Genomic DNA, 21,536 nt, shown 5'->3' on the forward strand with positions numbered 1-21,536 from the left:
TTCTATTCTAATCCACCATGCGTAATGTAGGAATGGAGAATGCTTTTCAAGTAGCCTATATTTAGGATTTAGCTGAAAAACTAGCGTTCTTGAAAAACTCGTTTGGAAAAGAATGGATAGGCTATCATGTGATGGCGTAGTCTTATCGCCCTCTCACGGTGAATTGCACGGATGAATATTACATGATTTTGTGCTTCTTTGTCAATCGGACCTTCGTCAAAATTAAACAAAATTGTGTGACAAGTGTAAAAATAGCGGCCTGGTTGAACATGCACTGAAATAACCGAACATAGGCCTAATTGAACATAACCTGAACAAAACCTACCCCTACCAGGTTAACCCTTAACCCTTAAAGGTGTAGGTTTTTGAATGTTAATGAACGTTCTAAAGAATATCTGGGTTCATTGAATTCAACATAGAATTTTAGAACCTTTAATTGTTGCGGAACTTAGAATGTTCAAAAACCTACACCTTTAAGGGTTAAGTTCAGAGCCTATGTTACCATAGTTACTTACATAGCCTGATTATTTTTGAGCGTTCTGGAAATAAAATCCCAGGTTTAGCGCTAACTCTGGGTTAACATACCAGTAAACAAACAGTAAACCTGCTTTCTGGAACAGCCTACCCCCCCGGGCAGCATCTGTGGGTGGGCGGTTGCCCAGGGTGTCATAGGCTACAAGTTAGGACCATGAATCTGGACACGGTGGTATGTGAAAGGCGTGCAAATGATGCTTTTTTTCGTCTGCACTTTAAGCATTAAAAGGATTTTTCAACTGAAAATAACATTGGACAAGGGCAGTGGGCCTGCATATCGTGTTGGAGAGCGTGTAGCAGCTGCTAAAGTAGGCTGTCAATGGCTAAAGTGGAAATTGCAAGTTCTGAAACAAAGGTGAGTTTATTTTGTATTTCAGTAGGTATAGGCAGGCCATGCTTGTTCTTTTTTTTGGTGTCGGGAATGTAGAGCAGCACATCTACAAACATCTGATATTTTTCTTACAGTTTTTGGGTTTACCAGATATCCGCATGATATTAACCATATGAGAATGACTTTGAATGAGCTTGCAATTTCTATTAATTTCCCCCATATTACGCTTGGTCGTGGTGCCATCAGGAGGATACCTTTAAAGGTAAATTTACCTCCATGAAGCTGGCCCACCCATGCCACCCAAACCATAATTCGTTTGTCCTAGGCTACGTGCAAACAAATCAGCACAAACGTACCACGAACGAATAGCAATGATATTAACATTGTTTGGATGACATGGGCGACCAGCTTCATGGAGGTCATACAAATGTGTGGCTTGTTTTGTCTTTCAGGATGAAAATGCCTTTGTGAGCATCGTCAAGTAAGTCTATTAACACCTAAGTTCTCTTGTTTGTGCTGTCAGTACAGGGGAAACCTGCTTATTTTGATTAATTAAATAACATGAATCACGTTGGCCTACATGATCTGTATGTCAGCCTTTCCTGACTTTGTCTTGCTGAAGCGCATGGACATGTGGACAATGTCAAGTTGAACAAGTTGAGCATTTGTTTTTATTATTTGCTCACAGGTTGACTGTATTGCTCAACAAATGTAAATATAGCTCAGGTTTTTTCTTGGGGACAAATACATCCAAAATAAAGCTAAAATGCTTAAAAGTGCAGTCATATGAGCTTATTGTAAATGCAGTCATATTTCTATTTTGTAGCTGTTGTGAAATTGCTGATCATTTTTAAGGTGGTTTGCATGATCAGCAGCTCAAAATCCATGAAATACACCTAAAAGTCTGATTTAAAGCTTGCTTTGGGGGCGCTACTTAAAATATGAATGGCATTCCTCCAAACAGACCAAAAGGTACATAATATGAAAATTCCATTAAGGTGATGTATAGCAGCCTAAAAATGTAAGAAAATAGCTTGCTTTATCAGCAGTATAGTCGAAATAGGTATGTTCTCCAAAATAAATTAGATTCAACTTTATTGTCATGTGCAGAGTACAAATACAGAGACAATGAAATGCAGTTTTGCAAACAGTGAACAGTCTGTGGTTGGGGTGAGTGAGAACAGTCTTTGATGATGCTTCGCACCTTATGCAAGCATTGCTTGCCCTGGATGGCCTCGATGGAGGGGAGTGAGGCTATCTGACTTGGTTGGTTCCTGTCATATTTTGTTGTGTTGAATGTATGGATTCGTATCTGATGCTTGAACCTCTTTTACATAGGCCAACCCAGATGGACCTTGAGGTGGCACTAAATGAGAGTTTTTTGGCACTGAATCTCTTTCTGAACAACAAGTTTTTAGAGGCGCTTGATATTCTCAGACCATGGTATGTGGACACCATACAAGTAGAGCATGATTCTTATACTTACTCAATTCTCCAACCCAATTCAGTCACCATGTAAGCATAATCTAAAAAAAAAAAACAATGCTACATAGCATGCCTAGTACTTGCTATAATGTATGGTGTCCCCCCATGCAGGAGGAATGACAGCATGTATCATGCAATGGGATATAGCAGCATCCTGGCTATGCAGGCTGGGATGACCTTTGAACCAAAGGATATGGAGATGGCTGTTGCAGCACTTCAGGACGCCCTTGTCACATGCCAAAGGTACTCCCAGGTCTTCAATGCCTGCATGTCTCCTGTTAAGGGCCGAGGACCAAGAATGTTTACTATAACGGTAAAAAAAATATATCGAATGACAACGTCCACACATCAACAATAACGATAATGGCATGATGAACGATATGGTTTCAGAGCGATTTTGAGAATGATAAAAAGCTGAATCTATTAAATTTTAGCCATCACATTCATCCACACGAGGAGAGACTTTCCTTATCGTTGGTCATTGTGGATGCTTTTATCGTATAGTTCTAGTTATTTTTATAGTTATCATTTTGGTGTGAACAGCCCTTTAGTTTGTGTACGCCACAGTGTGTCATGCTTGCTGTCTTTCCCTTCATATGTCAGGTTCAGAAGAAGGATGACTTTTCTAAAGGCTATTTCAAACATGGTCTCCGGACGGGTCCCACAGCAGATGACCGAAGGTCTTTTGCACCGTCACTACTTTTATGGTCATTATCTACTGTTGTTTCTTCTGTACTTTTCCCATCCTAAACCTAATGTCTCTACTCTGTAGAAGAGATGCATGCTGAACTGTGCTATGCTGAGGTTCTACTCCAAAGAGCTGCATTAACCTTTTTAGAGGTACAGCACTACAAACTCCTATTAAGCACAGGGCTGCACTGTTTAGCAGTCTCTTAAACTCTCAATTTTTGTTTGATTGATTTTTATGTGATTTATTACTACATCAGAGGGATTCAGTGCAATGTTAAATAATTGCTCGTTTTGTACCCCATAAGGATGAGAGTTTGATTGGCTTCATTAAAGGAGGAGTGAAAATTCGAACGAGCTATCAGATATTCAAGTGAGTGATTTTCATTTTTACCTCATCTTTGATACCCTGATTTAACTGAACTACATTAATGCTACCCATATTGATACTTAACTCAAACATAGCATCATAGCATAATGCTGGTACTAGTTTGTCATTCGAATTTCATTTTTATGGCAAGAATATGACACGTTTTTTTTATTCTCTCTACCAGACAATGTCAGGAAGTGTTAAACCAGTCCCAGAACCTGGATGAAGAAAGTAACACTTTCAAGAATTTTGCTGGTGGAGTCAACATGGGCATAGGCTCTTTTAACTTGGTATGATGATGGTTTTATATGTGTGCAACGTCTGTACGTGTTTGTCCGCACATGTGTAGCTCATGAGTCTCTTTTTTTCAGATGCTGTCCCTTTTTCCTGCCAGAGTCCTTAGATTACTGGAGTTCCTGGGCTTTGCTGGTGATAGAGTGAGTATTGGTATAGTAGAGTCAATTATGTATATAACATTTTAATTTGCTGTGACTCCTTTACCATGTCCTTTACCATGTATGTTCTGTTCTGTAATTAACACCTCCACTTGCATGAATAGCTGTTTACAGTAAAAAGTCAAAACCTTCCTTCATGTTCATGTTTCCGTCATGTTAACATGTGTAATCCTGTCCTCCACCAGGAAGTGGGGCTATCTCAGCTACACCAAGGTGCAGCCAGCAATACCCTACGCTCCATCCTTAGCATGCTCACTCTTCTCATGTTTCACACCTACATCTCAGTCATACTGGGTGAGTTGTGAGGTGTGTGTGTGTGTCTTCGAGATAAGATGTTTTTTTAAACAAAGCACATAGTCTCATCAGGCCTTACAGGGAGGCTACACCGGCTCCACAACTGAAGCACTCTGTTCGCGTAGCGTAAAAATACTTTTAGAAGGCTGGTCTACATTTTTTGAAATGTACACACCACTATCACATCTGCTGTAGCCAGTTCCATTGATTATAGTGGAAGCTATAATGCAACGCAAGCGGAACGCTTCAGTTACGTGCCTGGTGTAGCCTCCCTGTTAGTTGCACATTTCCATGAGGTAGGCGACATAGCTTAGAGGTTTTGATGTTTGGCAGTGGGTGTGTTCAGAAACTGATTGTTACTGACCTCCAATTGGCAGGCCTACCTAGTAAAATGTTTCTCTGTCTCAACTAATTGATAGCCTATGTGGTGCATGTGATGAGATCTGCACCCTTCAAGTCCTGTAAGCCAGAATCGTACAGGTTAGAGAACTATTAGAGAAAATGTGTGGAAAAACTGTGGTACTTAATTGTGGAGTTAGACCAGGGGGGTGCAAACTTTTTGGCTCGAAGGCCATATTGGGTTTTAAAAATTGACAGACAGGCTGGCCCACTAAGTAGATGAGGCAAAAAGTTTAATTTAGTTTAATTTTAGTTGTGGCAATTCAAAGGACAGATCTCAAGTGTTCCTCGGTGAGCTTGTCTCTGTGGCGTGCTTTTTGACCAATAAATGATAAAAAAAAATAGCAAAATAAGCCTATTTTGTGAACGGGCTGCATGTGTTATATATATTTGTTTTTAAAGAGGGGGGGTGCTTTTGAATTATTTTTGTAATATAGTTCAAAAGTGTATAAAATGTACTTCCAATCTCGCATACACTGGCATGCAAGGCCATGTATGCATGAGATGTTTGGCTTATGGATCTTGGAGCATTGAAGTGTATGTGGTTACTCCCTCCAGTGGTTAGATTATGTAATACAGAGGTTGTTCTGGAAAAAAACAATACTGGTATTGTTTTTCTAGGGACTGGTGAGTGTAATCTTGCTGAGGCTGAAACCCTGCTGGTGCCATATGTTGAAAAGTTTCCCAATGTAAGCAATTTTCCTACATTTCTTTCTACAACAAGAGGTCCAAACATCCTTCAATATTCTAATATGTGTAGTTTTGTTTCCTCCATTAGGGTGCGCTCATGCTTTTCTACACTGCCAGAATTGCAGTGCTAAAAGGGAACTTTGAATTGGTGAGTGCTCTTGCTAGTCTGCATTACATGAGGTACAGGGAAGTATATTTTAGTTTCCTGTATGAAATGCAATTGATAAACAACAACATGCTTATGATAAACAAAAATGCTTATTTTCTGTATGCTTCTGTATCGCAGGCCCAGCAGAAGCTTCTGGAGTGCATTGCTGCCCAACAGGAATGGCACCAAGTCCACCACTTGTGTTACTGGGAGCTGATGTGGTCCTATTCATACCAACAGAACTGGTTGGAGGCCTATCGCTATGCAGACTTACTCTGTAAAGAAAGCAAGTGGTCCCAGGTACAGGGTGTAGCTGTGAACTTAAATCCTGTTTGCTGTCACCATTCTTCATCTTCTTCATCTTCATCAACAATTATACAACCTATCACCCCCATGTTTCTATTTATGTGTATTTTTCTGTTCTGAACAATGCGATCCATCCCAGTCATCTTAGCATTTCACTTCATATTCATATGTGTGGTCTTCAGGCCATCTACGTGTTTCAGAAAGCCTCCATTCTGAGCATGATGCCACAGGAGGAAGTGAGTAAAACTGGAGAGAAGGTTGAGGACCTGTTCAGGTGAGCAGCAGGAAGGACCGTTGGGGAGGTGGAGTTGCACTCTTCTTGCTCACGCTGAGAAGAGTAATCGACAAAAATATCAATACTGAATGTTGAGATTTTCATTCCTATGTATATAGGGGAGAGAAGTTGGTTTGCAAGCACTTTGCCAGACACATTTTTAAAAAGAACAGTTTGACAGTCTGACTAAGTTGTTTTCATTATCCTTTGGTGTTTGTTTAGAGTGCATATTAATCACTACTATTTCTCTTTGTTCTTATTCTTTAGACAAGTGGACAGCCTGAGACTGAAATTTGCCGGGAAGTCTGTCCCTACTGAGAAGTTTGCAGCACGGAAAGCAATACGCTACAGAGATCCTAAGCCAACTAAATTGGTCATCCCCGCTCTGGTTAGCACAGTCTATCCACCTTATGCACTCCACCACTTTTTACAACAGCATGAATATGGGAATACAAATCTGTGTACAACCCTATCCTCTGTCTTATTCAGGAAATGATGTACGTGTGGAATGGCTTTACTATTGTGGGCAAGAGGCCTGAACTAACAGAGAGCATCCTCAGCACCATAAAGAAAGCAGAGGAGCAACTGACCAGTGACCCAAGTGAGTTGACGACGCTCCCTTGTGGTGTTGACATTGGCGTGATGCATCTCATGAACACATACCAGTTGACTCAACTGACTAACAAATGAGGTGTTCTCTGTGATATACCCCTCTCCATCAGAGCCATCAGAGTACCTTGCTGATGACCAGTGTGTGGTGCAGATGCTGAAGGGCCTGTGTCTGAGGCATCTCGGCCGCCTGCCTGAGGCCGAGAGCTGTTTCACTCACATCATCTCAAAGTGAGGGCAGAAATAAGCACACAAGATGCCATGAAAAATCACTTACTTGGTGTCCAATATTTTCATTTTCATTTCATCAAGAGTCAGCAATAGAAATACTTTGAAGCTGACCTTGAGTACTCTATATTCTAACCCCACAGTGAGAAGAATATTAAATATGATGACTATCTGGTGCCATTCACCATGTATGAATTGGGCCTCCTCTACAACCAGCAAGGAGACACTAAGAAAGCCATGACCTACATTGAAAATGCCAAGTGAGTGTTTCTTTTGACAAATTAATGTTTTATTCAAAAAAGTGATTTGAGTGTTTTCAATGGTTTTTGACAAATTAATGTTTTATTCAAAAAAGATATTGCTGAATATGACAAATGTTACATATTACAAATCACTTACAGTACCTTTTAAGTCCTCAAGAAAAACTAACTGACTAAGAATAAAATATATAAAAATGGCTCCCACATCTATTATATTGCAGGCTGAACTACAAGGATTACTCAATGGAATCAAGGCTGCACTTCCGCTGTCATGCAGCACTTGCTAATATGGGCCATGCTGTGGAAGGTGCCATCCAGCAGTAGAATGTGAGCCTACCTGTACAATCCCAGTGTGCCCTTAATAGGTCCTATGATTAATATGCTCCTATATTTACAGCACAGTGCACATTAATTAAACAGAAATTCCATTTGATACAATGTTCAGTGTCTGTTTCTTGCACTTTGGTACTTTTTTAAATTGTATTTTATTTTTTGGTCCTTTCATATGCCATTCAGAATTGCAGCTCTGAGTCCTTCACAGGCCATTTTAGGGCTGGTAAATGGTCCATAGTCTATGACTAGGCCTACATTTATCAGCCTTCTTGGTAGGCTACATACATACATGCATCTTTAAGTCGGAGCCTTTAGGCGAGGTCCTGCCAAAGGGGAAAAAAGAATTTCGGTTATCTATTCTCACTACACCAAAAATTGGCTGAACCGAACTAGAAATGTCGTGGCTACATCCATTTAAACATTAAGCCCAACCGTTTCGTTAATATAAGAACTCAATTGTTGATTAAAAAAAAATAGGTTATGCTCCGGTAAGTTTTATTATGTTATAAAGGATATAAGTTTAATTAAAATGCTATTGTCTTCTCCTTCATTTCAATAAGACATTGATCCAGAAACTGGTGTCGAATGTGCTGCATCGAACGATGGAATTTATCGTTTTGCAGTTGTCAGCCTCTCTGAAGGTATCAGCTGAGTGGGGGGTGTAAGAGGAAGGAAGATGGAAAGCAACCGAGACGAAGCTGAAAAATGTATAAATATTGCTACGAAAGCCCTAGCAGCAGGAGATAAAGATAAGGCGGTAAAATTTTTGCATAAGGCTGAAAAGCTCTATCCAACCGACAAGGCGAAAGGTAAGATTTAAAAGTCATTTTATGGTAACGTTAACGTTAGCTAACCTCTTACATTCATTTGGGCTTTCACTCTCTAGCATAGCTAACGAGTTACTCGAAACATCAGCTAACTGGAAATACGCTAAGCTAACCTGTAATGAAATGTTATGGTAGCATTGCTAGGCTATTTGCAAGCAACTTGGCGTTAGCTACAACCCCTCCCAGGCTTACACCAGCAGTGGTTAGCAATACCCAACCATTGGTAACATTAGCTAACGACAGTGATTATGATATCTTAATAGAATAATCCCACGGTTAACTTCTTGACCTAATCTTATTTTAATATGGCCCAATGACCTAACAGTTTGTGAGTTATGACAACGTGTCAATTTTGTAGTTGTGTTAAATTGACAGCGGTTATAACGATCAACGTCACCTAGCTGGCTAACTCTTGGCGTTAGCTTTTTTGCTAGGTCTTGGGTAATATTACGTAGCAAGAAGATGACCACTGATCAGGTCCAATCATCATCAGAATGTTCTGTGGCATTTAATTCCCTTCATTTGTAGGGTCGATCATTAACTACTTCCACCATCCCCTCCTGGCACTAACATATAACATTATCGGGTTTTATCCATAGATCGAGGTTGTCGGGAAGTAACGTTAATAACGTTAACTGTTAGCTATAAGAAAACATTGCTAGCTGGATGGTAATGATAAACAGAGGTGTATGCAGTCATTTTACGAGTGAAACGGAAGAACAAATTGCCTTAAACGAAAGATTGTCTGCATGTAGAAAAATCATAATAAAAATATAAATCTTATTTTAAAATGTTACTCACTACACGTGTGAGGTTTCTAAGCAACATTAACACTGGTTGACGTTGTGTTCGTCGTAGTTGACAGCCTATGAAAAATGTAACGTTAACTAGCTAACCTACGGAAGTTTGTAGGCTGGTAAATAAATGCAACCCCTTGTAACAGACTTCATGTCTCCCATGCGAGCTAGGTGTCAATACCATTAATGTCAGGTAAAGCGTGAAATATAGCCACCCGAGCTTGGAGAAAATTCTGTCCCGTCACATACTGATTTTCAACCATCTCATTGCACTTCTAACACAGTAGTTCATAATGTTGACATCTTGAAGGTGCGAATGCGAACCAGCATTCCGATGTGTTGTCAGTTTGTGCGGTCGATTCATACTCCGATGATGACTGTAACAATACTCAAAGAAGACTAAAATTGTTACATGTGTGGTCTGAATGGTTGGAATCTTTCTTTTGAATTTGTGTCCCTTTTTATGGTGGCCTCATGAAGCTCCCTCATATAATAACGTGCAGATCCACCATGCTTTTATGTCTGGCTAATCTGCTGGGGATTTGAAGGGAAATGGGGCAGTAGGTAAGCTCTGAGCATGGATCACAGGTGGTGGTAATGGACTGTGCAAAGGAAGCAGTAGGAGACAAATAGGATTGGTGACAATTCTCCAATGAAGTGATTGACCCTAAAAGAGGCAGAGCACTGCCTTCCAACATGTATGTCTGTGTTATATGTTCTTGTAGAAAGTGTAAAGTAATGGAGAATTGGTCCAAACAAGAAAATCTGATTAAACAACTTGAGGGAAAAGAATATATAAGTATTAGTATATATACTGTTTTGATCCTGTGATCCTGTGGGAAATTTGGTCTCTACATTTATCCCAATCCGTGAATTAGTGAAACACACACAGCACACAATGAACACACAGTAAGGTGAAGCACAAACTAACTGGAGTAGTGAGCTGCCTGCTACAGCGGCGTTCGGGAAGCAGTGAGGGCTTAGGTGCCTTGGGGTTAGGGGTTAGGTGCCTTGCTCAAGCCGTAGATGGGAGAGCAGTGCTCAACCACTTCCCCGCCCACATTTTTCCTACTGGTCGGTGATCGAACCGGCAACCTTTTGGTTACAAGCCCGAAGCCCTAATCAGTAGGCCACGGCTGCCCCAATGTGTAGGCTTCATGTAGATAGATAGATAGATAGATAGATACTTTATTGATCCCCAGGGGAAATTCAAGGTAGGCTGCCCTGTTAATGCTGCTGTATGCACATCCACTCCTCCAATGATTTTATGATCTTTTCCCTTTTTAAACGGGTCTCAGATCATGTTAGGAAAAATGTATTCATAATTCTCCGGAGCCCCTCTACCTGTGCCTCTCTGGCGGTCATTATCAAACATGGGTTTGGTTGATTAGCCAATCACCCTGCAGATGGGAAAGGCAGTCTTATTGCTTGTTGCCTAGCCTACAATAAGTTAACTTGAGTATTATAGTACCTTCATATCTGAGTTGTGGTTACCACAAATTCACCACTGACTACACTTCAGTATCCCAGTTATTAGGCTTATCCCCAGGGTTCCCACAGGTCATGGAATTTCTGGAATATCATGGGATTTTGGAAAGTCTATTCCAGACATGAAACATGGGATTTTATCATTTTGCGGGTAAAGTCATGGAATATCAGGGAATTTTGTTGTAGCAGCTCAAAATATACTTGCCAAAATGCATTAATGCAAAAAATATTTCCACTCAGATTTGTTCTATATCTGGTTATTAGCTTTACTGCTTGCTTGAGTAGTTGAAGTTAGCAACTGTTTTTTTATTCAATGTCCATTTATTAATTTATCGCTCTAAAGAGTAAAAGATTCTTGAACGCTACGCGACTGTTATACAATCTTTGGTCGGTATATTGAAACCCTTCATTATTAGGTCATGGAAATTCAGGTTTTTTTGTCAGGGAAAAGTCATGGAATTTTACTTGGAGTGGGAACCCCCTGTATCCCGTATCGGGATATGGTGTTTACGTGAAAACAGAGAAACCCAGTTATAAATATTAGCAGTTAAGGTTAATTAATATTAACAGTGAGGTTGTTATGACCACTGACTTGAGTAATAAAGCTGATTTAATTTTATGCAGCTCTGCAAAGATCTGATTGAACGTGATGCGTGCTGGTTAGAAATGTTGTCTGATTTTCTTTGGATTTTCAGCACCCCTGAAAAATAAAGTAAAACATTGGAATTTCCATTGCTTTCATTCAGTCAGCAAAAAAGAAGGCAAATGTTGCCTGATCAGCCATTGTTTTCACAGACGCTACAAGAAGTATAACTATCTGACTTGATGGCTGCCTTTTTATACTCCTTGCCTTGCTGGAGCTGTGCCTCAAACTAGCTTAAACTTTTGACCGCATCTATATACTTCACTCTAGGAAAATTACACGTTTTTATAAGGCTAGATATAGAATAGTTTTCATTAAAAGCACAGGTTTGGTACCACCTTAACCTTGATTAAGCATGTAGTTTGAAAGAGGTGAGTGTTTTACATTCTGTGTGCCTGTGTGCAATCTGTATGGCAGTGTTACTAGACGCTCTGTCAAGGAATGGCAGCTCTGCAGGGAATGGCAATGCTCACCACAGGAAGCCCTCTGAGACTAACGACACTAACCAGCGGTCAGACAGAGCTGGCCAGGATGCAGCAGGCGGGGAGCCTGCCAAGCCATACACCAAGGATCAGCTGGAGGGGGTGCGAAGGTGAGGGACCACCAAATGTTTTCTTCAGACAATCTCTCCATTTTTCCACCTATCATTTCTTCTGTTGTCCCTTTGCACTGTCCTGGATCTGCCTCACTGTGCACAGCTCTGTGTATTTCTTCAATTTGGACCTCCATGTTCATGGCAGGTTCCACACATTCACTCACCCTTTGAAGACCTCTTAATGCGTTCTCTGTTTGGTGTGGGCCTGTGTCCCAGTTCTCTGCTGTTGATGGTGAGAAACCGCAGCAGTGGGTAGCACCCTTTTTGCTAGTGAGATCATTTGAGTTTTGGCATGGCCTAGTTTGTGGGTTGTAGCGTAGTTCAGCTGACTTTGTCATGGTCTGTGAATTGGATGCTTCAGCTCAACAATGTTTTTGTACTGTGTTTTGGATTCTCTTCTCTATTGTCAGGCCAAGCTGTTACACCAAAGCATGTTTCACATTTGTTCTAGTATAAGAAGTTTACCCTGCAGGCAGACACCTACATAATGCATGTTAAGTATCTTTGAGACATCTCTGGATTTTAGTTGCATGATTTATGCCTCTAGGGTAGACCTGAAATTCTGGTTGGGCTGTATGCCCTCCTCCCATAAATGTTTTTATCATGTGAGACATATGATTTACTACAATGCAGTTGTGGTAAGTACCCACAGCTAAGAAATTCCACATTCATATAATTCACACTGAAGAGAAAAAGAAACATTCTGGGAATAGTTCCGGAGCTGTGCCCACAGTGCTCAGGGTCCCCTGCCAATGCAGGTGAAGCCAAGAGCGCCGCTGCTCCTACAACACCAAGGCGCGTGGAGACCAAACATAATGATAGATACTTTATTAATCCAAAAGGACATTTTGGATCTGATCATGTCTCACCATCACAGGGTCATTCAATCACAGCATTTCCATTGACTACTCCTGGCATTATTAAACATGGTTTGCCTCAGATGTAGAAAAAGGAAGATTTGAACAGGCCTGAGTTGTATACACAGATGGAAAGGATAGCTAAGATGGTGCCCAGCAGTCTTTTGGCCACTGTCACAGATCTTTTGATATAGAAAATAACAACCTTGATTTTTTTTGTATAATGTAAGATGAAAGCCAGGTGTCCAAACAGTGAATGGGACCCTGAGGAGGGGAGGGAACCGCCCAGCAACTCCACAGTGGGGCATCACAGTCCAACATTAGAAACAGAACAAATAAATACTCAGACAAGACGGCAAAGAAGAAGGCAAAGAAACACACCCACAGTTAAACACATTTATGGCCACGGTTTGCAGCATCTATTTTGTAAATATTAACTCTCCTTTTCTGGAACATGACTACAGAGAGCATCCCAGAGTACATTTACAGGCCTAACCACTTTTTAAAGACTTATTCTGTGAATGTCCTTCTGTGACCATCTGTGTAAAAACCTATGAGTAAAAATGTTATTCCACCACAGACTTCTTTGTAAAAGATTGGCGCTCAATAGGATTGATGAAGAGTAATTCTTTTTAATGCATTTTACTTTTTGTTTTTCTGCTTCTCAAGATTGCCACGGAGTAGTCTAATGAAGTTTGCCCTCTTTTGCATTAGTTTTGCATCAGCTCGGAGCTGAACTGGCACTGTGGCTTTGTCGCAACCTGCTCTGGTCCGGCTTGTGTGTTGTGTTGGCTGATGTGACCGATTTTGCAGGGATGTGCTGCCTTTTAATCAGCCCTTCAAAGAGGACATTGCGGTCTCCGCAATGCTCGACTCACCCTTCCATTGCCATGGAAACCCCTAATACTTGGCTAAGTGCCCATGAGGCCATTGGGGGAAGGGGCGCGCGTGTGTGTGCGTTTGTGTGTTTGGGTGGGGGTAACACAGAAGGATGGAATAAGGCAGAGGGGAGATAAAGAGACACAAACTCCTGAAAATCCCTGAGGTGTGATGGGATAACCCGTTTACATTGGTTTTTGTACCCTCTTCTGGCTAGTCTACGCTGACTGAGTCGGGCAGCTATTTGAGACTATCCTTGAGGACTTGGCCCGTGATCCTTTGGGACTGCATGTCATGTTGTGCAACAAACTGAGATGATTGCATCTGAACTGCACATCTCCCTGAGTGAGCTCTAATTTGCTCTCTGGTGAGTTTTCTGTACTTGGAGGATGGTGAAGAGCATAGGGAGGGTACCATGATTGTGTTGACACAATGTATTTGTCTTTAAAAACAGTCTGAGAAACTACACTGTTTTAACCTAAATGCCTGGCTTGTTTTTTCTTATCACATAACCCTTAGCACCCTTAGTGCTAGTATTCGTTTGCTCATGCCAGATTTATGCATATTACATGCGTTGCACCATTCTTTTAGTCTTTCCCTTGGTCACTAACACTTTGAACACTTTCACTAGTTCACTACCACTGTGCATTTTATGATTGCCGTTACTCCATGGCATTATAATATACAGTAAATGTCATGTTCTGTGCCGCTTGCCTATTACAGTGCGAGATTCAAGGAAATAGGTGTTTAAATGTCTCTGTTCCCTTTAGGATAAAAACCTGCAAGGATTACTATGAAGTCCTGGGAGTTACTAAGGAGGCTGGTGATGAGGACCTGAAAAAATCGTACAGAAAACTTGCGCTGAAGTTTCACCCAGACAAAAACCATGCTCCTGGTGCCACTGAAGCCTTCAAAAGTAATAATGCCTCTTCCTGTCAGAGCAGCCCCTTTTAAAACTATACTGTGGCAGTGTTCCGCTCCACTCTGAGTTGTGTTTCTGACACATGGCGCTTCCTGTGTTATTTCAACCAGAGATTGGCAATGCCTATGCTGTCCTGAGCAACCCAGACAAGAGGAAGCAGTACGATGCCACAGGAGGAGAAGAGCCCAGCAGCCCAGGGCACGGACACGGCAACTTCAACTTCCAGCATGGCGGCTTCGAGGCAGACATCACTCCAGAAGACCTCTTCAACATGTTCTTTGGTGGAGGTTTCACCTGTGAGTGACTGTCATTAACCTGACTTTACTGAAGACCTATAACCTTTAAGTGCTCTAAGGATTTTCCTAACCTCATGTTTGTTTCTGACATACCATACCTGATTTCATTGTTTGGGACATTTAAAGTATTTGAGACATTTTGCCGTTTGAATGAAAACGTGGTAGGTGTAAGTCATTCAGAAAAAAGACTTTGGGTTGCCATGAAATATAATGGGCTATTTTCATTTTTAGCAGGGTTATGTAACTTGGTCTCAAGGGCCTTTTTCTATTGCTGTCATTGCCTCATGTACAGAATTGTGTGACTGGTTATTTGAGGAATTTAGGCCTCCGCTCTTCACCTGCAGTCTAAGAATACAAGTGTCCCAATTAATATGGGTCATGCTTCTGTTCTAGATTAATGCCTCATCATCCAAACACCAAACATCCTCTAATGACATATGATCATCATCTATACTGATGTGAACGCATACACTTGAATGTGTAAAGACCTACTGTGCCGTGTCTGTTCTTTGCAGTGTAGTGTATGGCTTAATAGGTCCTTTAATTTCTTGCATCTGTGTTTCTGTTTATCTATGGTAATTGAGTTTTTGTACAGTTGATGTTGAGATGGCTTCTGTGTTTTGTTCTCTCTATAGCAAGCCCACACACGTTCACCAACGGCAGGGCGCGCTACAGCCACCAGGAGCACACCCAGCGAGAGCGACCAGAGGAGAGGGGAGATGTGAGTGGACTCCCACGGGCCGCCACACTGCCCCACATGCACTCCTCTTCTCTCATATGACACTTCATTTTAGTGCTTTAGGTGCAACTGTGCTGGTGGCAATACAGCCTTCTCCCAATTATTCTCTACAATAAGGGGGACATGGTCATACAATATTTGATATCAATGAAAGGATATGATCTTAAGATTTTCTTCATATTGTAACATACTCTATGTGCAACTCTAACCTTGAGACATTCATTTTGGTGAGCCTGTGTCCTGTCCTGTCTGAAGCCTGTGTCCTGTGCTGTCTCCAGGGCGGATTCTCCATGTTCATCCAACTGATGCCCATCATTGTGCTCCTCCTGGTGTCCATCCTGAGCCAGATGATGGTGTCCACTCCCCCATACAGCCTCTATTCCAAACCGTATGTAGCCCTAAACACACCAGATGTCCAGATACACTTACAAACATACTGGCTGATTTCCTGTTGTTCCTGATTGAAACTCTATTAAATTAAGGCATTTAAAAGGCTGTAACTAGGGCTGTGCAATTAATTGAATTTCAAGAAAATCAAGAAAAAACAATTATTTTGCCACATTCTGTTAAGAAATAGGGTTTTTGGAAATCAATACAATTTCAACTCCTACAGCACACTGATTCACGCTGCACTCGACACGCCCCTGCACAGGCCACTCAGTCAAGCAGTTTTGGGTTGTGTTGTGTGTGTGTGTGTGTGGCATGCTGCAATTGACTGTTCGCAAAAGCCACGCCCCCTAGTTATTGTTACTACGCCCGTCAAACTCAGAACGGAGTTGTCTAGAAATTCAATGGTACAGTCAAAGATCCTTGATTACTAGCTTTAACCCTCTCTGGTACTCTAGCTGTTAAGACTGTAAAAGTTACAGCACAAGAGGCTCTTTTAGAGAGCCACGGACCTAAATTCATTTACAATCATTTACAATCCGTTGAAAGACTGCAGTATGGCATGGAGACACATGTATAAAAACTCATATCTAGCTTTGTTGGGTGACAAACTTAAACAGGAGGCGAGTGTGATTCACTGATATTAATATTAGCTGTGCTAGATAGACTTGCATGCATGTTACAAGGACACTGGGCCATGTCATGTAAAGAACATGGTGCTGCCAAAAAACGGAAACATAGCCTACATTGCAGAGCCACTTCAACTTTATTATTATATGGTGAAAAAATGTTACACTACGGTGCACAGCCCACAGATCTATAAAGATCAGTGGCACAGCCCCATGCTTCTCTGACGTGACGAAGCTAGCACGTTATTAGCAGCGGTTAGCACTAGCTAACTATGCTAACGTTAGTTATCTAGTCCTCCAAGTGACAATCATATACAATGCTGCCTGGCAATGCTGAAAACAATTAACATCCTTATTTATCTGACTTGCATTGAATTGACTGTGTGGCTTAATCCACAGATGTGGTGGAGCACTGTTTCGTTATGGTTTGCTAAGGAGTAACCCTTTGCTTTAAAATAGTGGAGATCTGGTACCAGAGAATTTAATCTAATTTAACATAATTACAGAAAATGTAATCAAGATTGAAAGGCATTTTTCTGTGTATCGGTCTTGTGTCACATATGTCATTTGACTGTCCTTTTCAACTCACTCAACATCACTATGAAATCCCATAAAACCGGACAAATATCAAGGCTCCCAATACATTTCTATGGAGCCGTAAGGTGAAGTTGACTGGCCATGTCTGCCTGCACGGAGCTACTGGACTGCCATTGGCTCATCTGCGTTCGATGGGCGGGGTTTTGCGAACGGTCAATTGTAACTAGAGCATTCTCTGCTAAGTTTGTTATTATCACTGTCAATCGAGGAGGCCAAACTATAAGTATATACTCTTTTGATCCTGTGAGGAAAATCCCAGCGCAGTGAGCTGCCTGCTACAGCGGCACTCTGGGAGCAGTGAGGGGTTAGGTGCCTTGTTCAAGGGCACTTCAACCGTGGTCCTACTGGTCGGGGATCGAACCGGCAACCCTTCGGTTACAAGCCCGAAGCCGTAACCCAGTAGTCTAGAAATCTAGACGCACCCTAGCGGCGGCAAATTAATTTGCCCAGCCTGTACGTCTAGTATCAAACCATAGGGATTTCTATTGGCTGGCCGTGTGGGCGTCATCCAATCCACAGCTCTATTTTGTTAGAGAGTCTTAAGGCGGGCTTAACAGGATAACGACAGTCCTGCAACGGTGAACAACAAGGAAGGTGGCTATGGCGAATAAAGAGCGGTTGTTTGAATCGGCGTTGGCGTCAACTTTGGAGGAGTTGGACTTGTGCTTTTCTTTGAAAGTTGAGCAACACAATGCACTTAAGTCATTCCTTTCGAAGAAGGATGTATTTGCCGTTTTGCCGACCGGATACGGATATGGTCGTAGCGCTGGCCTATTGCATGCCTAGGCAGTTTGAAAGATAATTCTCTGCCTGCCCCTTGGATTAAGCGAGGTGAATGGTTCGATTCCAGACTATACATTTCAATGATATAGGATGGCCCGCCAGGCTAGTAACCCAGGGGTCTCAAACTCAAATGAGCTGAGGGCCACTTCTGCCAATGTTATCTGATTGGAGGGCCACGTCAGTGTTAAAGAATAATACAAAAAAGAACGGCTATATTTCCTAAAATGTTTTTTTCAAATACTGCATTATAACACAAAACTACAAACAGAGCAAGTGCAATTTTTTTTAAATCTATTTTTAGACACCTGTGCTAGCAACCTTAGCTTATAAATAAAATAATGATAAAATAAATATTAATACAAATTATAAAAACAAACAAAAAAGCATAGAAACAGGTAGGCCTATGTGTGTGTTTCACACCAAATAAAAAATATTTTCCTCTCATAACTTGTTTAAACCTGGCAAACTAGGCATCAGGGTTAAGAAAGCAACACCATTGGATTTTTATATTAAAATTTCAAAAGGCCATGGCTTGAAAGTGGTCAGAGATAAAGTCCTACTGTAAATGTAAATATCTTTGAGTATAAACAAAAGTTTTTTAAGGGGGTAAATTACCCATCTAATTTGCCACTGGATGGCAAGCACCTCAAACTATGCACCTTTCAGTAAATACTGGATGAACATATTTGAGCTTTCTTTTTTGTCATATTACCCACATAACAGGAAAACACCTAAGATGTATACCAACAATAGTAAACTATTACTAGCCTATAACCACAAGACCTACAATAAAGTATCCTGGTCAAATCAGTTCCTATCGCGGGTGACTTTGTAGTTCTTCAGAGCCCTATTTCTACTAGCCCTGCTGTCTGTACCACGTCCATTACAGACACTTATCACGATTACCACTGCAACCTCCAAACTATGTTGGGCAGAGGGTCGAAATAAGCATGGTATGCTTAGTGGACACTGTCGTACACGCAAAGACGCACCTCCATTCACAGACTCACCGGACTATCACTGTCAATAGACGATCGATCATAATCTCCAAAAGGATATTCTCCTTCAGAATCAGAATAGGTGAATAACAGCCTACCTAAGACGTTTTTCAACATTTGGTGTAGGCCTATTTCTGCTTCAATTTGTGCAAAACTATGGCCTGCATGCTTCCGCGTCATTACAAATGCACGTCTCTGTGTTTCTCGCGTGAGAGTACAAATGAGATTTGTCATCGTACTTGGATCTACTGTCTATTTTAATCAGTATCGTTGTTTGTCACAATTAAAAATGCCCTCAAGGGCCGGATTACATTATTATTTTGACATACATCGGGCGGGGAATTGGGCCGGACGCAGGCCAGATTTGGCCTGCGGGCCGTGAGTTTGAGACCCCTGCCCTAACCACTAGGCCATGGCTGCCTCCACTACTCAGAGAACTTTGCAAGATGGCTAATCTAACGTTAGAACACGCCTGTTTTTTTATTTTATTAGCACGTTACAGCTTGTCTATTAGCTTCTACTAGTGCAAGAGGATAACATTAAGCAAACGCGAATGCTACCGTTAGATCATTAACACCAGGGCTGTAGTGGAGGCTAAACGCAAGTAAATGCAGGTACAAGAACCATGCCTAAGGGTCAGGGTCCTGGTATAAAGTGTATTGCTGACATGCTTTCTGAGGCTCAGTGTGTGTCTGTGTATTTGTTTCATTGCAGGTCAACAGGTCAAACGATTAGGAGGCAGACTGAGAACCTGCAAGTAGATTACTTTGTTAATAGAGACTTCAAATCAGAATATAAGGGAGCAGCATTACAGAAAATTGAGAAGAGCGTAGAGGATGACTATGTGTCAAACGTACGAAACAATTGTTGGAAGGAGAGACAAACAAGTAAGTTACTACTCTACCCATCTACTACTCACACAGCTCTTGTTTATGCAGGTCTCATGTGTTATGTTGTGTTTCAAAGAGGTTTAATATTTCAAACAAAGAAGAGTAGGGACAGGTAATCACAGCAGACAGGAAAACATCTGGAGCACATGTTCAATTCAGCAATTTTAATATGGTGCAAACAGACTGACGTTTCGTCAGTAATACATTGACGTTTCCCAGATCTGCTGTGTCAAAACATCAGTCTGTTAGCACCATATAAAAATTGCTGAATTGACCATGTGCTCCAGAAGTTTTCTTTTCTGCTGTGGTTTAATATTTGTTTATGTTGGTGGTAATATGCATTACAGAAATGTGTAAATTAAGTTATATGCTATGTGTTTTTATAAGCTTAAGCTATTAAGCTATGTGTCTTTTATCCACAACAGCCTTTGACCCACCACAAAAATTCTAGTGTAGTTGAACTGGATGCACTTCATATAATTAAGCAGGAGTGGTGAGGGGGCACAAAATCTACACCTAGAATCTTCTCTTGCTTTTTTCTCTAGTATCAGTATGGCGATTAACTGTGTCTTTATGGCTGTTCTGAATATTATATTAAGTGAATAGCTAACTTTGTATCAATTGTGAAATGCACAAATCTGAAATGAAGTTGAAATGACATCAAGCTTTGTAGAATTCACCTTTCACCATGAGAGGGCGCTCTGATATCACAACTAAGAAGAGAAAGCCAGGATCCTCCAAGAGCTAACACTTCAATAAAGAACACGTCAACTGACAATCTTATCTTCTTGTTTTCTTTCTTTTTCAGAAACAGACTTGCTGTATGCTGCCAAGGTTTATAGAGATGAACGTCTTCGACGGAAAGCGGAACAGATGACCATGGATAACTGTCAAGAACTTGACAGATTAAACATCTTATTCCGTGGGGGATGAGACCCAAGCCTCTGGACATTTTAGAGTATATATATGAGAGAATCTATGTATGTAAAATGTAAATGTGTTTTTAAGAAACCATGAAAATAGGAAAAATCTACTAAAACCAGACCAATGCTAATCATACTGTGAGGTCTTTTAAGTCGTTTCCTTCAACACTCCAACTCACTCCATGGAAACTGCCTCGATGCATCACAGGGAAACCAACAGAGATTTAGTCTATCTTCCGGTACAGAACCTTACAAACCTGTGTCCTGTTTTAGCTCCAGGGATAAGATACTAGTCTGAGGATTTTTTTTGTTAATTAATGGACAGACTTAAGTATACTGCAAGACTCTGGTGCCAATCTGAAAGAGGCGCACACACACACACTCACACACATGCACTCAAGTTCACTTAATTCTCAATCATGATGGACTTTAAGATGGTCAGAAGATGCTTTCCTCCATTTGACTCCCATAGAAGATTACTAGTACCCTGAAGAATCCATCATAGTGGTATGCTTCCTTGCTGTTCGATACATTATTCAATGAAACATTGTGAACTTTGATACAAATGGTGAAAAAGTTGCCACTGTTTTGGAAGGGGATTTGTTCCCAGGCCCTGTCAGAATCCTGCTGAATGGACTACTGGACCATCTGATTCATTAAGTTTATTGTACCTTTTTTTCTGAATGTCTCAACTTATGGAATAATTTAAGTTTCTAGAAAAACATAGTATTTCTTCATTGCTTGACTAATCATTTTAATAAAATGTAAATTATTACCAACACGGTTTGGATTACTAACCATGTACCATTCTGATGCCGGGGTGAAACACTGGGGTTTCATTCATCATGATTATTGGGGAGGTTATATTTTATGCCCATATGTA

At 41.0% G+C, this 21,536-nt stretch overlaps 2 protein-coding genes across 3 annotated transcripts; both read left to right on the forward strand.

Moving 5' to 3' along the window:
* Positions 1 to 522: 522 nt before the first annotated feature.
* On the forward strand, positions 523 to 7,503 carry LOC125299380 (tetratricopeptide repeat protein 39B-like). 2 transcript variants are annotated; one of them, XM_048250634.1, is made up of 20 exons: positions 523 to 889; positions 1,000 to 1,127; positions 1,318 to 1,346; positions 2,204 to 2,308; positions 2,462 to 2,593; positions 2,954 to 3,030; positions 3,123 to 3,190; positions 3,346 to 3,410; positions 3,592 to 3,697; positions 3,779 to 3,844; positions 4,048 to 4,156; positions 5,177 to 5,244; positions 5,334 to 5,393; positions 5,532 to 5,693; positions 5,882 to 5,973; positions 6,241 to 6,361; positions 6,463 to 6,574; positions 6,696 to 6,813; positions 6,954 to 7,070; positions 7,292 to 7,503. In XM_048250634.1, exons 2-20 carry the CDS (start codon positions 1,038 to 1,040, stop codon positions 7,392 to 7,394), a joined length of 1,800 nt encoding a protein of 599 aa, XP_048106591.1. In that variant the 5' UTR covers positions 523 to 889; positions 1,000 to 1,037; the 3' UTR covers positions 7,395 to 7,503. The 2 variants fall into 2 exon arrangements, with proteins under 2 accessions (XP_048106591.1, XP_048106599.1); XM_048250642.1 differs by lacking the exon at positions 1,000 to 1,127.
* Positions 7,504 to 8,023: 520 nt separating this feature from the next.
* Positions 8,024 to 21,432, forward strand: dnajb14 (DnaJ heat shock protein family (Hsp40) member B14). The gene is made up of 8 exons (XM_048257296.1): positions 8,024 to 8,212; positions 11,576 to 11,750; positions 14,260 to 14,405; positions 14,522 to 14,707; positions 15,343 to 15,428; positions 15,725 to 15,834; positions 19,555 to 19,727; positions 20,539 to 21,432. The coding sequence occupies exons 1-8, from the start codon at positions 8,080 to 8,082 to the stop codon at positions 20,661 to 20,663; spliced, it is 1,134 nt and encodes a 377-aa protein (XP_048113253.1). The 5' UTR covers positions 8,024 to 8,079; the 3' UTR covers positions 20,664 to 21,432.
* The last annotated feature ends 104 nt before the right edge of the window (positions 21,433 to 21,536 follow it).

The sequence above is a fragment of the Alosa alosa genome, chromosome 1 (assembly GCF_017589495.1).
Source record: "Alosa alosa isolate M-15738 ecotype Scorff River chromosome 1, AALO_Geno_1.1, whole genome shotgun sequence".
Lineage (NCBI taxonomy): Eukaryota > Metazoa > Chordata > Actinopteri > Clupeiformes > Clupeidae > Alosa > Alosa alosa.

What these genes read in the sequence shown, in the direction of transcription:
- LOC125299380 (XM_048250634.1), top strand. Translation starts at nt 1,038, where the DNA reads ATGAGAATGACTTTGAATGAGCTTGCAATTTCTATTAATTTCCCCCAT. An exon ending in ACGAGCTATCAGATATTCAA is followed by an intron (nt 3,411 to 3,591) that starts GTGAGTGATTTT and finishes TCTCTCTACCAG; the next exon opens with ACAATGTCAGGAAGTGTTAA. An exon ending in AATTGGTCATCCCCGCTCTG is followed by an intron (nt 6,362 to 6,462) that starts GTTAGCACAGTC and finishes TGTCTTATTCAG; the next exon opens with GAAATGATGTACGTGTGGAA.
- dnajb14 (XM_048257296.1), top strand. Translation starts at nt 8,080, where the DNA reads ATGGAAAGCAACCGAGACGAAGCTGAAAAATGTATAAATATTGCTACG. An exon ending in GACCAGAGGAGAGGGGAGAT is followed by an intron (nt 15,429 to 15,724) that starts GTGAGTGGACTC and finishes TGCTGTCTCCAG; the next exon opens with GGCGGATTCTCCATGTTCAT. An exon ending in TTGGAAGGAGAGACAAACAA is followed by an intron (nt 19,728 to 20,538) that starts GTAAGTTACTAC and finishes TTTCTTTTTCAG; the next exon opens with AAACAGACTTGCTGTATGCT.